General features: G+C 44.1%; 1 protein-coding gene across 3 annotated transcripts in view; it reads left to right on the top strand.

The window, feature by feature from the left end:
* The window catches only part of CFI (complement factor I), a 238,082-nt gene that overhangs the window by 60,958 nt on the left and 163,298 nt on the right, over positions 1–13,826 (top strand). For all 3 annotated transcript variants that reach the window (XM_086962096.1, XM_086962095.1, XM_086962094.1), the window contains one exon: positions 3,270–3,432. In XM_086962096.1, the coding sequence (XP_086818222.1) occupies positions 3,270–3,432 (163 nt within the window). The remainder of the gene's footprint in view (positions 1–3,269; positions 3,433–13,826) is intronic.

Raw genomic sequence — 13,826 nt, 5'->3', positions numbered from 1 at the left:
GCTATGCCGCCACCTTTGTGTTCGGGCCTGTCTTTGCGGGTAATTGAGAAAGCGGCGGCACCAGCATATCCAGAATGGGGAGGGATAGGGTGTTTAGCCACGTTTCCGTGATGAAAGCTACATCCAGGTCATGAGAGAGGATGGATTCAGCTATTTCTGTTGCATGCTTGACTGCGGACCGGCTGTTGATAAGCATACAGTTAATGGGGGGTCTTCTTTTGATTTCAAATTGTCAGGCTTGACTCTGGGTATGGAGGATAGATACATTGGGGGTCTATTGGCTGTGCGGGGGGCGGGTCTCTACCCACTCCAGTGATGACTTGGATCGAGGAGATGAGAGTAGAGTTTAGGAGTGGGGCGTGGGCTAGCAGGTTCGAGGGGAGTTCGTAAGATGAGACGAGTGCGCTCACTTCCTGGAGGGAGATGGAGGTTATAGTTCTTCTGGGACTGTCTGCTCGCGACTCAGTCTAGAGTTTAGTGAGTGGAGGCCGGGAACCTGTGGGGGGGGTAGGGACCGGTTGGGGGACGAAGAGTCAATCCTAAGGAGAGGCGGAGAGATGTGGGGTGATGCGGAGAGAGGGGAGGGAAGCTGGAGATTCCATAGGGAGGATAAGGTTTCCTGCATGCCATGGAACATGGTAGCGATCTGCGCTTCTATAAGGTCGAGGCGTTGCGTCAGCTTGAGTGAGGGGGAGAGGAGGGGAGGGTGGGCGGAGCTGAGCCCTGAGTGTGAGGGGCTTTGGGGCGAGTCTCTACTGGGGGTGTTCACAGGAGGGGGGGGAGCTGGATCAGATTTAGAGTTCGGTTGTGGGAAGGCTAGAGAGGGAGGGGGGTTGCGGTCCCTTTGGGGGTGAAAGTTTTCTTCATTGAGGGGGACGATGTGAACTAGTGGAGAGGGGGTTAGCGGGTTGGGGGGCTGTGCATCGGCTTTGTCAGGTATAGAGTTCGATTGTGGGAAGGCTAGAAAGGGAGGGGGTTGCTGTCCATTTGGAGGTGAAAGTGATTTGCCCAGAATCACAGGATGTTAGAGCCTCCCACCAGAAGTTAACCTGGTTCCCCATCTTCAAACTTGTCCGCACTGGCTGTAAGCCACATCCTCTCCCCAACCCTTTATCCTTTGATTTTTTCAGTCCTTGTCCTGAGACCGTACAGATTCGGAAAGCAAATGGATTGCAAATATCTTATAGGTTAGGGTTCAGATGGTGCTAGTGATTATCAGTCAAATATTTTCTTTAATCATATATTTAGAAATGTCATGACTTTACACCCATAATTTAGCTAGTCGGTGTATGAAAATAGGTATGCATTGCTGTCAAATTCAACTATTCATTTTAGAGAAGTAAATACACATAAAGGTTGATAGGTTTAGTAAGTACAGGGTTTCTACAAAAAAACTAGTTGTATCATTTTGATTAAATGCCCACAGACACAACTGCAACATATGGATCTATTCTGCAATGCATGCCAATCTATCTGCAACTTATGCCATGGATGACTACAATATGCAAAACATTGCAAATAAGCCACAAGGTCTAATGGTGCTGCATGGTGGTACACAGCAATTTACAAAAAAACCAATAAAATAAAAATATTGAAAATATTAAGCTAGGACATGCATCAGGTGAAGGGTGGATCTCATCATGTCATGGATTACCGAAGTATGCCAGTCATTAACAACATTAATCAATACAAAAAAGGCCTACTGTTAAAGAGAGTAAATAGCTTTTCTTTCTCAGGCGAGGCTTCTGATGTGGGGGTGTCTACCTCCAAATGGTCACTAGCAACATGTCTAGTTTATGCCAATCCTAGAACCCACAATCCAAGTATCCTACAAATAAACTGCAATCAATCAATCCTCAAATGAAAAGCACTTCTGTTGCTTATCGTTATACCGCGTTCGTGTCCGTCAGGAGCGTTATATCATCCTCACTTAACATCATTAAGCCAGGGCCCATCATTATATCCATGGTGGGCAGTTAGCATGGATGCCCATCTTATGCCACGCATTACTGTCAATATGCAATGGCTAGCAACTGCATGGGTGGGCACGTTCATGCCACGGATGACTACCACATGCCAACAATTATCACCAACATGCCAGTTTCAGCATTTTGCCTAGAGTGGGCACCATCATCCCAAGAATGACCTCAAATGTACCATGCTCATAGACCTTAACAGCAGGGGGTGAGATTGAGGAATATTGAGGAATGGATGACCTTCCCCAATCCCTCCCTCAGATCTGTTTGGATGAGATTCTCATCTTGCTTTTGCTTCTCCTCCAACGTGTACTTGGGTATGTGGGCCTTTTGGTAAGTGCTCTTAGGGAAGCCCCATTAGACGTGCAGCCTGCTGCTGATAGTGCCTGTGTGAGGGGTATGATACTGAATCATGCAGTCATACGTGCTCTTCAGAGAGTCATCTGACTGCAATGTTCCTAAACAGCACTCTGCAGATCAACCATGGTTCAGGCATTAGCGCCTTGACCGTTATTTCTGTCACTGATGATGTTCTTAGGGCTGACATGCACATTGGCCCTGTGCATGAAAACTTGATCAGACTGATCATATTTTCATGCGGTATCAGCTGATGGTGTAGACCACCTTCAAGTTGGACTTTAGTGTGTATTGGCTCACTGGTGGTGTGGCACCGCCACTGTTGGGTACCGCCCCCTCATCCCTATTGGCAAACCACTCAAGGCTATATTATCTTCCCTGGTTACTGATGCTTTTGTATGGGGTCAATGGAATACTTGGGCAGCGTTACCATCCGCAGCTGCATTTTGTTCTTAAAGGAGACTGTGATTTTATCACTCCTTTATACATTTTATTTACGTGTGTTGCACGTTTTGCATTAAGCATCATATTGTTTATAAATGTTCCTTGTCTTAATTTCACTTTCTTTATTTGTCATTTCAGTATATTTCTTCTATTTTTTTATTTTTACGCATAATTGTACGGCCCATTTAATTTGTTAAGTGCTTTGGTGATAAGTGTCATAAAAGCTACGTTCGATAAACAATAATGCACTGCTCGGTTTAAATTGGTGGTCGGATTCTATCAAACAATGCATAGAAACATTTATTCAGCCAAGTATAATTCAACATTGTTAATAATAGACTGACTAGAATTCATGTATAAATGATTATTCATGTAATTTTGCGACCCAAGACTTTCATGCTGATTACTCCATCAAAGTGCCAGCAAAAACATGTAAATATATTGGCAGTGACTGACTGGTATCTCAAACATCAATACCTATCTAAATTTCAGGAAAATTCAACATCTCTTTGAAACATGAAGAAACAAATGAATCACGATCTAAAGGTATCGTCCAAGTATATTTACCAAACAATGAAAATGCAAAATACATATGCAAGAAAGAATGGACAACACAAGAGGCAAACGCAGTCTGTAGACAGCTTGGATTCAACAAGTAAGTGTATTCGAATACCTTATCCATAAGTTTTATAATGTGACTTGGGATAGCCACTGTTTCTTGATCAATATATTTTTATAGGAGAAAATTCATCCATTCCGTATTGAAAGAGCAAAAGAGACTAAGCAAGGACATGAAATTAAAGTACTGATAAAGCGTCAAATCAGGGTGACTATGTAGAACATGCTAAAGGAAAATAACGCGTTTGGCGAAAGTGTATGCATAAAAACATTGTGGAAGACATTAAAGAAAAAACAAATAATATCTGGAATTAACATATAGCTTCACTGAAAGGATTATTAAAATTTATATTTTTGTGCATGGAAACAAGGCCATCTGTAGTAGTAATGTCTATGAAAATTGCATATGGAAAGGTAAAATAAAAAATATGCAAAAATGTTAGTTCTTTATCATCAAGAGTCTTACAGAAGGGACATTGAATAGCAGAAACCTGATAAAACAGTGAACAACAATGACAGAATCTGTTCGCACACATGGGTACTAACCTACATTCTATCCATACTGCGTGTCGCCGAAGAGGATTCACTATAGCGTTATGACGAACTATGTAGGGTATTTTTTTCCCTTATAACACATGGCAACACATCCCCTTTCACACAACCTTCTTTTTAATTTTTGATTTCTAACTGTTTCCACTGAAAGCGATCATGTAGGTGGAACTAAGTAGAATAAATGTGGAATCAGTTCAGAAAAATCTTGGGGCCTTATGACTACGGTGGTGGTGCGGGCACCGCTGCACTGGTGGCGCCATTACAACATGAGCGGTCGGACCGCATTGCTACTGTGGCAACCTCCAGGAATCTCTGTGGTCTTCAGGCCGCAATATTCAGGGCGGAGCCACTGCAGCCCAGTCAAGCATATTACGAATTTCCTCACCGCCACACTTTTCATGGCAGTGCGACCGCCATGAAAGGTGTGGCCATGAGGAAACAAAGGTCCCCCTTATGCCTCTGCGCCATGCGGTGCATGCAGGAGGGCACATTTTTTGCTCCCCTGTCTGCATGAACCCTGAGTTCCTGCAGGGCATGGATTTGATCGTAAGTGCCCTGCAGGAACTGCCTTTGATGCTCCCAATGCGGTGTATTTTTCCAAGACAGCGCCGAGGGACCACCAAAGAACTGCCTGCCAGAGACTTTAAAGTCAGACTCTGGTGGGCGATTTTTTATGGATTTAGCGGTCTCGGAGTTGGGCGGCTGGCATGGCGGCCCCACTCCAAGAAAGTCAAAGTCATAATAAGGCTCTAAATTTTGTAATATGTTGCAAAATACATTTTAAGCAGTTCCAGTTGAAGGCACTTTCAAAGTTGAATATAGTTTAGAATGTGCAGCTGCATTGCTGTTTTCTTGTAATGAACTCAAGTAGTGTAATATAACAAGTCTCTACTTTTCTTTTTACAGCATAGTTGTGACATAGTCACTGGTACTAAGAAATTGATGGAGCTGCTCAACTGCAGTAATACATTACAGTTTAGTTGTGATGTCATAATACTTTCTGCTAGAGCCAATAAGCAGTGAGAAAGGCAGGTAACTGAGCAGAATTCAAACTGATCTTCAAGCAAAGTGAAGGAGAACCACATATGTATAATATACTTATTTAAAGGTGCTTTCAGTCACCTATCTTCATCCATTGGTCTCTGGTGTGTCTTTCACATTTTGCTACCGCCCACTATAGCATACGCCATGGGGTAATGGTTCACCTTACTTCAGGTTTTCTAATATGTTTGTCATCAGTGAATGCATACTTGCAGAAATGAAAAATATATCATAACAAGTTCATTTTTTGCACTGCTACAGCTCATCACATGTAAGCAGGTACGTTTCTGCATGTCAGCACGCTTTTTAAACAACATCCTTTTTAAAAGACCACCTTTATTAAACTGCTTATAACATGATTTTGCAACAAACTACTAGCGTCTTATTGGTATGTTTAACCCTTTAAGTTTAAAGCATTTCATTAAGCATTCACAAATGAAAAGAAAAATAAACAGTTGTCACAAAGAAGCAGTGCATAAGATACAACCATATAGTAGCGCACCAGCGCGCAAGGGCTCTGCAAAACGTAACGTTCATCCAAATGTGATGGTTGGTGCGTATGCTGCAACAAGATGCTTCAAAATAAACAAACCTCCCCAAACTCCCCCTCTCCTTCCCAACCCTGCAAAACCCCCCCTCTCCTCCCCCGTCCAGTGCCTCGGTCCTTCACCCGCCTCAGCCCCCCTAAAGCGCCCCTCTTCCCCAGCTGCCTCCAGTCCTAGTCACGCTGGTCATCTGAATCTGCTAGTGTAGTCAACCTCAACAAGCGGAGATATCTGGGGCATGTAAGTTCTGTAAATTCCCTTACAAGCAGTGAGTGAAACGGTTGCCACAGGTCATTGAACTGCCCCACCTCTCCCGCCACCATAAGTGACAATTTTTCCATACCCAGGACATGCCATAATCTATGCAACCAACCTGTGGTGGAGGGAAGTGTGGTGGTGCGCCAGTGAATAAGTATATTTTGCACAGCAGAGCCCAGTGCTATCGCAATTTGCCTCCCTCGACGAGACCTCAAAGGATACATCAGCCCATTGGGCAAGCCCAACAGTACGTATGCTGTGAAGCGGGGCAATTCAATATTGAAGTTGGAGTCAAATCTCATCAAGGACCTCTTTCCAGTAGGGGGACAGTAATGGGCAGTCCCATAAAACATGCGTGAGGGTACCTATCTGCCCGCAGGCCCGCCAACAGGTGTTGTCGATGTTGCGATTCATCTTGTGTAGTCTCTGAGGCATGTAATACCAGTATGTGGACACTTTGGTGAATGTTTCCGTAAGCCCAGTGTGATATGCGGAGTGACGAGCTCGATAGGCGATGTGGTCCCAGTCCGTGCGACTTAAGGATCTCCCCAGTTCTCTTTCCCAGCGTTCCCTACCAGGGTTATAAAGATCAAAGGAGGAAGGCTGCAAGAATTTATACATATCTGAGATAAGTTTCGTATCTGAGGTGCGTGTTACCAGCCATTTCTCATAGGGAAGGAGCTTCCTATCTGCCGATTCGCGCACCTGTGGCTGCAGCGCCCAATGGCGCACCTGCATGTAGCGCAACCGTTCAGTTTCAGGCAATTTATATTCCTTCCTGAGGTCTGGAAACGGAATGACGCTGTCCTGACTATATACATGAAATAGCGCTCTGCATCCCGCAGCTCGCCAGCGCACAAAAGCCCCTGGTTCCATCCCAGGATGGAAGTCCTGGTTGTCGATCAGTGGTGTGAACGGTGAGGGGAAGGTGGTGAGTGCGTGAGTCGCGTTTGTGGCGTCCCACACTCTCATCAGGACCCGCGTGATAAAAGACGCGTATAAGTTGGGTGGGCGATGTGCCCTACGTAGAAAGGGCACCTCCTGCAGAGCCCGGCCCGCCACCGCCTGGTCTTGAAAAAGCCAGTGTTTGTCGGACTCCCACTTGCTCCACTCTACCAGGTATCGTAATTGAGCTGCCTGAAAATATTTGTGCAAGTCCGGCACTCCCAGTCCCCCGGCCTCAGGTGCCAGTCTAGTCAAGGCCCTTTTAAGCCTGGGCTTGCGACCCTGCCATACGAAGCGCGCAATGTCCGCCTGAATCTGCTGGAGCCATCCTTTCGGGGGCTGCAGCGGCAGGGCACGAAACAGGTATAGGGCCTGCGGCAGGATGGTCATCTTCACCGCGGCAATTCTGCCCAGCCAGGACAAGCAGGTAGATTCATCAAAGACCCGTTTTGCGAGTCTGTAATAGCGATTCATAAGGAATCGCTATTACAGACTCGCAAAACGGGATTCATGTAGGAATCGCAAAATTAAATGTGATTTCTACACATTCCTTATTTGCGATTAGCAAATTGCTAATCGCAAATAAGGAATAACCCCCGATTCATTCCTATGGGCCAAAAGGCCCATAGGAATGAATGGGGAGTTATTCCTTATTTGCGATAATCGCAAATAAGGAATAACTCCCCATTCATTCCTATGGGCCAAAAGGCCCATAGGAATGAATGGGGAGTTAATCCTTATTAGCGATTAGCAATTTGCTTATCGCAAATAAGATAGCAATTAAAAGGGTGCCAGGGGTGTCCAAAGGACACCCTGTAGCGCCCCTTAAATGCAAATTCAAACATGTGTTGCGCACACACATGTCCAAAGGACATGTGTGTGTGTAACATGCAAAAGAAAAAAATGCACTAAAGTGCTTTTTACTCTTTTTTCGCAATTTACCACGAAGTCAGATTTTGTGGTAAATTGCGACCAAATATTGCGAATTCGCAATTTCATATTGGGTGATGAATTGCATTTAAGGAATCTCCATTAGAGATTCCTTAAATCCAATTCCTCGCAAATATGCGATTTCGCAAATAGCGATTTTTGCATTTGGGATGATGAATCCCAAATGCAAAAATCGCACTCGCAAAGGGCCAGATTCTCAGAATCTGGCCCTTTGCGAGCGCAATTTCGTTTCATGAATCGGGCTGAAGGTACCTTTGCTCCAGCGACCCAGTTCCTCCTTTATTTGCGTACCTAGGGCGGTATAATTAGCGGTTACCATAGCGGGTAATGTGGGTGCCAGAAGTATGCCCGGGTAGGGCACCAGATCTTTAGACCAGTACATGGGGAACCGGCCCTGCAAGGCAGTTCTAGTGGCCGCAGTCAGCGAAACGTCAAGGGCCGCCAATTTCCCCATGTTCATCTTGAAGCCTGCAACGGCAGCAAAGGCCTCCAATTCATCAATGCACGCTGGGAGTGCCCTCTCTGGATCAGCTAGTGTCAGTATGATGTCATCTGCATAGAGACTAATGGTATGAGTGTACTCCCCCATCCTTATTCCCAGCGCATTCGGATTTTGGCGTATCCTCTGGGCAAGGGGTTCCATATAAAGTGCGAATAGGAGCGGGGACAGTGGACACCCCTGCTGGTGCCCCTTTCTATCGCGAACTGTTGGGAGCTGCAGCTGTTAACCCACACCACTGCCGACGGGAGCTTGTAGCAATTGAACACTAGGGTGCGGAATTTCTCGCCGATTACCGCTTTCGCTAGAACCGTCTCTAGATATGGCCAATGCACCCGGTCAAAGGCCTTCTCCGCATCAACTGCTAGCAGCATCCTTTCCCCGGGTATCCGGGAGGCTTTCTCTAGTATATGGACCACCCTCTCGGTGTTATCTACCGTTTGCCTCCCGGGGACAAATCCGGCCTGATCCGGGTCCACCAGTCCCGGGAGATGAAGCGCCAAACGGGCCGCCAGGATCCCAGTATACAACTTGAGATCGATATTCAAGAGAGAGATCGGTCTGTAGGAACTACATTGCGTCCGATCTTTCCCCGGTTTAGGGATGACCGAAACAGTTGCCCAAAGCAGATCTGGGGGGATGGCTCCAGGAGTGGAGAAGGAATTAAAGAGCCGCGTGAGGATCGGGGCTAGCGCAGGGCAGAACGTTTTATAGAAGAGGGATGTGTAACCGTCCGGGCCCGGGGCCTTCCCGTGTTTAAGCCTGGAGATGGCTGTAATCACCTCCTCAACTCAGATGTCCCTTTCGAGGTATTCCGCCTGTTCTGGAGTGAGAGAGGGAAGGTCAACCGAGGCCAGATAGTCCGCCTCTGCTTGTGCCGACGGGGGTTCACCCTAATAGAGGTCAGCATAGAATCGGCAAAAGCTTTCCGCTATCTGGCTGTCCTCCGTAACCGACACCCCAGTAGATGTCGATAGTTCCTTCACCAAGTGCCTTTGGTGCGCTTCCCTGAGTTTGTGTGCCAGAAGCCTGCCACACTTGTCCCTACCCTTATAATATGCGTCCTTCAAGCGTAATGCAGCATATTCCGCCCTGTCCATATCTAAGGCTGACAAAAGTTTCCTCGAAGCCTTAAGTTGCTTCCAGATTCTGGGAGCTCCCGTCCTCTGGTGAACCTGTTCCAGCTCTCGCAATTTACTGGTGAGTTCATCCCGCTTCTGCTTCAGCTAGACTCTTCTGACGTTTCCTCTCGAGCTGCAAGCTCCCAGCTCCCTCAAGGATCAACCAACCCAATCAGGATCTTGACACTGACTGGATTGACTTCTCCCCCAGGGAAAGGGGAAGTGGACAGAGAGACTCACAACAAATTATACAAGATTATATCTACGGTTGTCTCTCTCTCTTGAAAGTGCTCCGGGCCGTGGACCTTCTGTTAGGAAAGTTCTGCGCTGCCTTCACGCAACACTGTGATTCAATATTAACAGCAGTTACTTGACTGAAGACTTTAAAACCAACTACTAAAGTAACTAAACATTGTGCTTACTGACCATTAATTCGCCTGACCCTTGTTCGCACTTAAAAAGTAGTTTTATCTCTGGCTCTGTGTCTTGACACCTTCAAGTAAGCATAACATGTCAGAATAGCTTTACACTTTTACTGAGAAGACAGGCTAACAAGATTAGTTAGGTTAGTTTTAACTGAACACAGAAACTTCATGCAAGCCCATACCTGAGTCTTTTAGTAATTCTTCTGTAGGAGATTCTGCAGTTGGAAGACAGAAAATAACAGCCTATCCAAAATCTCACTTCAATCTAGTTTGCTATTCCAGACAACTCTTGTAAATACTCTAACCTTTCTTGCAAACTCAGTTTTAAAATTATCTTATCTCTACTTGTTCAGATAGATTCTGATAGCCTATTTAACACTTGCCTTTATCAAGGCTTGTTTTAGTTTTCAGTCCGCTTTTGAACACAAAAGTCAGTTCTAAGCTTGGCTCAGTTCAATTGCAGTCTTTTGTCTCTAGAAAGACTTGTTTGGCAACTCTCCGTGAATCTCGCGCTAAATTTAATAGTTAATTAGCTCCAGCTCACTTTCCTGAGTGATTTGCCAATGCTTGTTCTAGAACTGCACTCCTCGACGCGCTAGTCTCTTTAGCGTCAAGAGCGACTTCCAGCTAATTACCCTTGCCACTTTTACATTGACCTCAATTGTTCGTGGCAATTGTTTAGAAATATTAAAAGTCTTACTGTCCTTTTCAGAAGTGCAGCGCTGGGTGAACAGGAGACTCGAACTGCCAGCCGGCAGAAGTGAGCGAGTTAACGACCTCCCGACTGACTCGGAGTTATGCCGGGAACCTGTCACGTCGTCTTCGAAGATTCATCAACGACGCTGACAGCCAGGGCTTCCGAGACCTCTCGGAGCGGAATTTCAGGGAAGAAATTACGGGGCAAGATTAACCCAGAGGTTAACTGGAGGTTTTATCACACAGAGGAATTTCCAACAGGGGACAGAAGCTCTCGCTAGGAACAACGAGAGACAAAGCGTTTGGCAGTTGGCTGAAGCATGTATTTATAGCTTCAGCCACGAGACCAGCGCGAGGCTCCCTCAACATGACACCAAGCGCGAGGACTGACACGAGCCTGTCTCCAAAGAGCTCACAGTCTAAGAAAACGGCACATAACGAAATTAAATAACCAACAAGCATTGCTAAAGGCAATTGCTACAGATTACATTTCTTAAAGGATTTTGATTAAACTAAACATTAAAATAATACACTAATTAAATCACTAAGCTAAATCAACCCTGCTGACTCTAAATATATATACACTGAATCCATTCTGGGTCCGAACCTAATTAAGACGGCCGGTAACACCCCTAACAGTTCCTCCCCCCAAAGGTCGTCTTACAGGTCTGGGTTTATCAGGATGCAGAGCATGAAAAGATCTAACAAGTCTAGGAGCATGAACATTCTTTTCAGGTTCCCAAGATCGCTCAGAAGGATCATAACCCTTCCAGTCAACCAAATAAAACAAGGAACCCCGAATCCTTTTGGAATCAAGAATGGATTTAACCTCGTACTCAACATGGTCACCGACAATTACTGGCGGTGGTGGGTTATCACCACGAGTAGAAGGTTCAAAAGGTTTCAACAGGGAAACATGAAAAACAGGGTGAATGGCATATTCCTCAGGTAAAACTAATTTCACAGATACAGGGTTCAAAATTTTCTTAATTTCAAAAGGTCCAATATATCTAGGCTTCAACTTCCTGGGACCCTCCAACTGAATGTTTCTAGTGGATAACCATACCAACTGACCTTCCTTATACAAAGGAGCAGCTTTACGATGAGAATCAGCAGTCTTTTTCATAGATAACTTACTTTTGACCCATTGTTTTCTAGCCTTATCTTGGATATCCAACAGATGAGTTAACCTATCAGTAACTGCTGGCATAGACAATTGTTCATCAGGTAAGAGTATAGGAATAGATCTTGGATGTTGACCAGTGAGAAAATAAAAAGGAGAACAACCCAAAGCTGAATGAGTCGTGTTATTATAAGAAAATTCAGCCCATGGTAACACTTCATCCCAAGGGTAAGAGGAGGTAGTTAACAAACATCTTAAACCCTGTTCAACATGCTGATTCAATCTCTCTGTCTGACCATCCGTCTGTGGGTGGAAAGAAGAAGACAGAGCCAACTCGATTCCCAACATTTTACTGAGTTGAGACCAGAATTTAGAAATGAACTGAGGACCCCTATCCGAAATAATTTTTGAGGGCAGACCATGAAGTTTCACAATATTAGATAAAAATACAGTACTGAATTCAGTTGCAGAGGGAATCTTGTGTAACGGAATAAAATGTCCCATTGTAGATAACAGATCCACCACCACAAGAACTGTGGTAAAACCATTAGACTTAGGGAGATCAGTAATAAAATCTAAACTGATTGTATGCCAGGGATGAGGAGGAATGGTCATAGGACGAAGTAAACCCATTGGAACTTCATGTAAAGCCTTTTGACGTGAACAAACTGGACAGGCTTTCACAAATTGTTGAATCATAGAAATCATTTTTTCCCACCAAAAATGACGTTGACATAAATCCAGGGTTTTGTTAATACCTGGATGTGCAGCAATTGCCAACTCATGATTCCATTGCATGACCTTATCCTGTAAATCTCTTGTGGGAATAAACAATTTGTCATTGTGATAAAAAAAAACATCTCTAATGGAATTACCTTTTTTGAATAACCATTCGTGAACATCAAAGTTCTTTAATGCCTTTTTAATGGAATCCAAGAAACTTTCTGAATGGATTTCAGCAGCAATTTTTTCAGAAGGCAAAATGCTGGGAGGATCCTTCAAAGAATTTAAATCTTTTTCACAAACTAAACGTGAAAGTGTATCAGATAACAGCTGCTTCTTCCCTGGTCGATACATAATCAAAAAATCAAATTCACTAAAGAATTGCAACCACCTCATTTGCCTAGGAGTAAAGGCCTTAACAGTGGAATAAAATTGTAAATTTTTATGGTCAGAATAAACAGTAATAGTGTGTTTAGCCCCCAAAAGATGATGCCTCCATTCTTGAAACACATCTTTAATGGCTAACAATTCTCGTTCTGCGATAGTATAATTCTGCTCAGCCAAAAGTAATTTCCTAGAGAAAAAGGCGATTGGATGAAGGTGACCAGTATTTGTATCCTTTTGAAGCAACACACCACCAATAGCAGTCTGTGAAGCATCTGCTTCTACAAAGAAAGGCCTGTCAGGATCAGGATGAACCAAAATAGGAGCAGAGGTAAAAGCCTCCTTCAACAATGAAAATGCTAGGTCAGCTTCCTCAGTCCAAGAAAAGACTTTTCCTTTTTTCAATAACTGGGTAATAGGAGTAACAATTTCTGAAAACTTAGAAATGAATCGCCTATAAAAATTAGCAAATCCTAGAATTCTTTGTGTGTCTTTAATTGAAGCAGGAATTGGCCAAGTTAAAATTGCTTCAACTTTCTTTGGATCCATATGAATTCCCTCAGGAGATAAACAATAGCCAAGAAATTCCACTTGAGAAGCATTGAAAACGCATTTTTCCAATTTAGCATAAAGAGAATTATCTCTCAATTTCTGTAATACTAACTGAACATGTTGTATATGCTCTTCCATATTTTTAGAATAAATTAAGATGTCGTCAATATAAACAATACAACAGACATCCAATAGATCATGCAAGACCTCATTAATAAAGTATTGAAAGGCCGCTGGAGCGTTGCAAAGACCAAAAGGCATAACCGTATACTCAAAAAGACCAAATTTCGTACGAAAAGCGGTCTTCCACTCGTCGCCTTCTTTGACTCTAATTAGATGATACGCTCCTCTAAGATCCAGTTTGGTGTAAACACTAGAACCTTTAATTTGATTAAGAAGCACTGGAATCAAAGGCAACGGATACCTATTCTTAATGGTTGCTTTATTAACTGCTCTATAATCAATACAAGCCCTCAAATCCCCAGACTTCTTCGCAACGAAGAAAAGAGGAGACGAAACAGGAGAAGTAGAATGTCGAATAAAACCTAATTCCAAAAGCTCATCCAAATAGTTCCTAAGATAAACATTTTCAGGTTCAGTTAAGGCGTAAATTCTA

Source organism: Lissotriton vulgaris, chromosome 3_1, assembly GCF_964263255.1.
Source record: "Lissotriton vulgaris chromosome 3_1, aLisVul1.2, whole genome shotgun sequence".
NCBI classification, from domain to species: Eukaryota; Metazoa; Chordata; class Amphibia; order Caudata; family Salamandridae; genus Lissotriton; species Lissotriton vulgaris.
The sequence above is the reverse complement of the archived record's forward strand: the minus strand, read 5'-3'. Positions and strand labels throughout refer to the sequence as shown.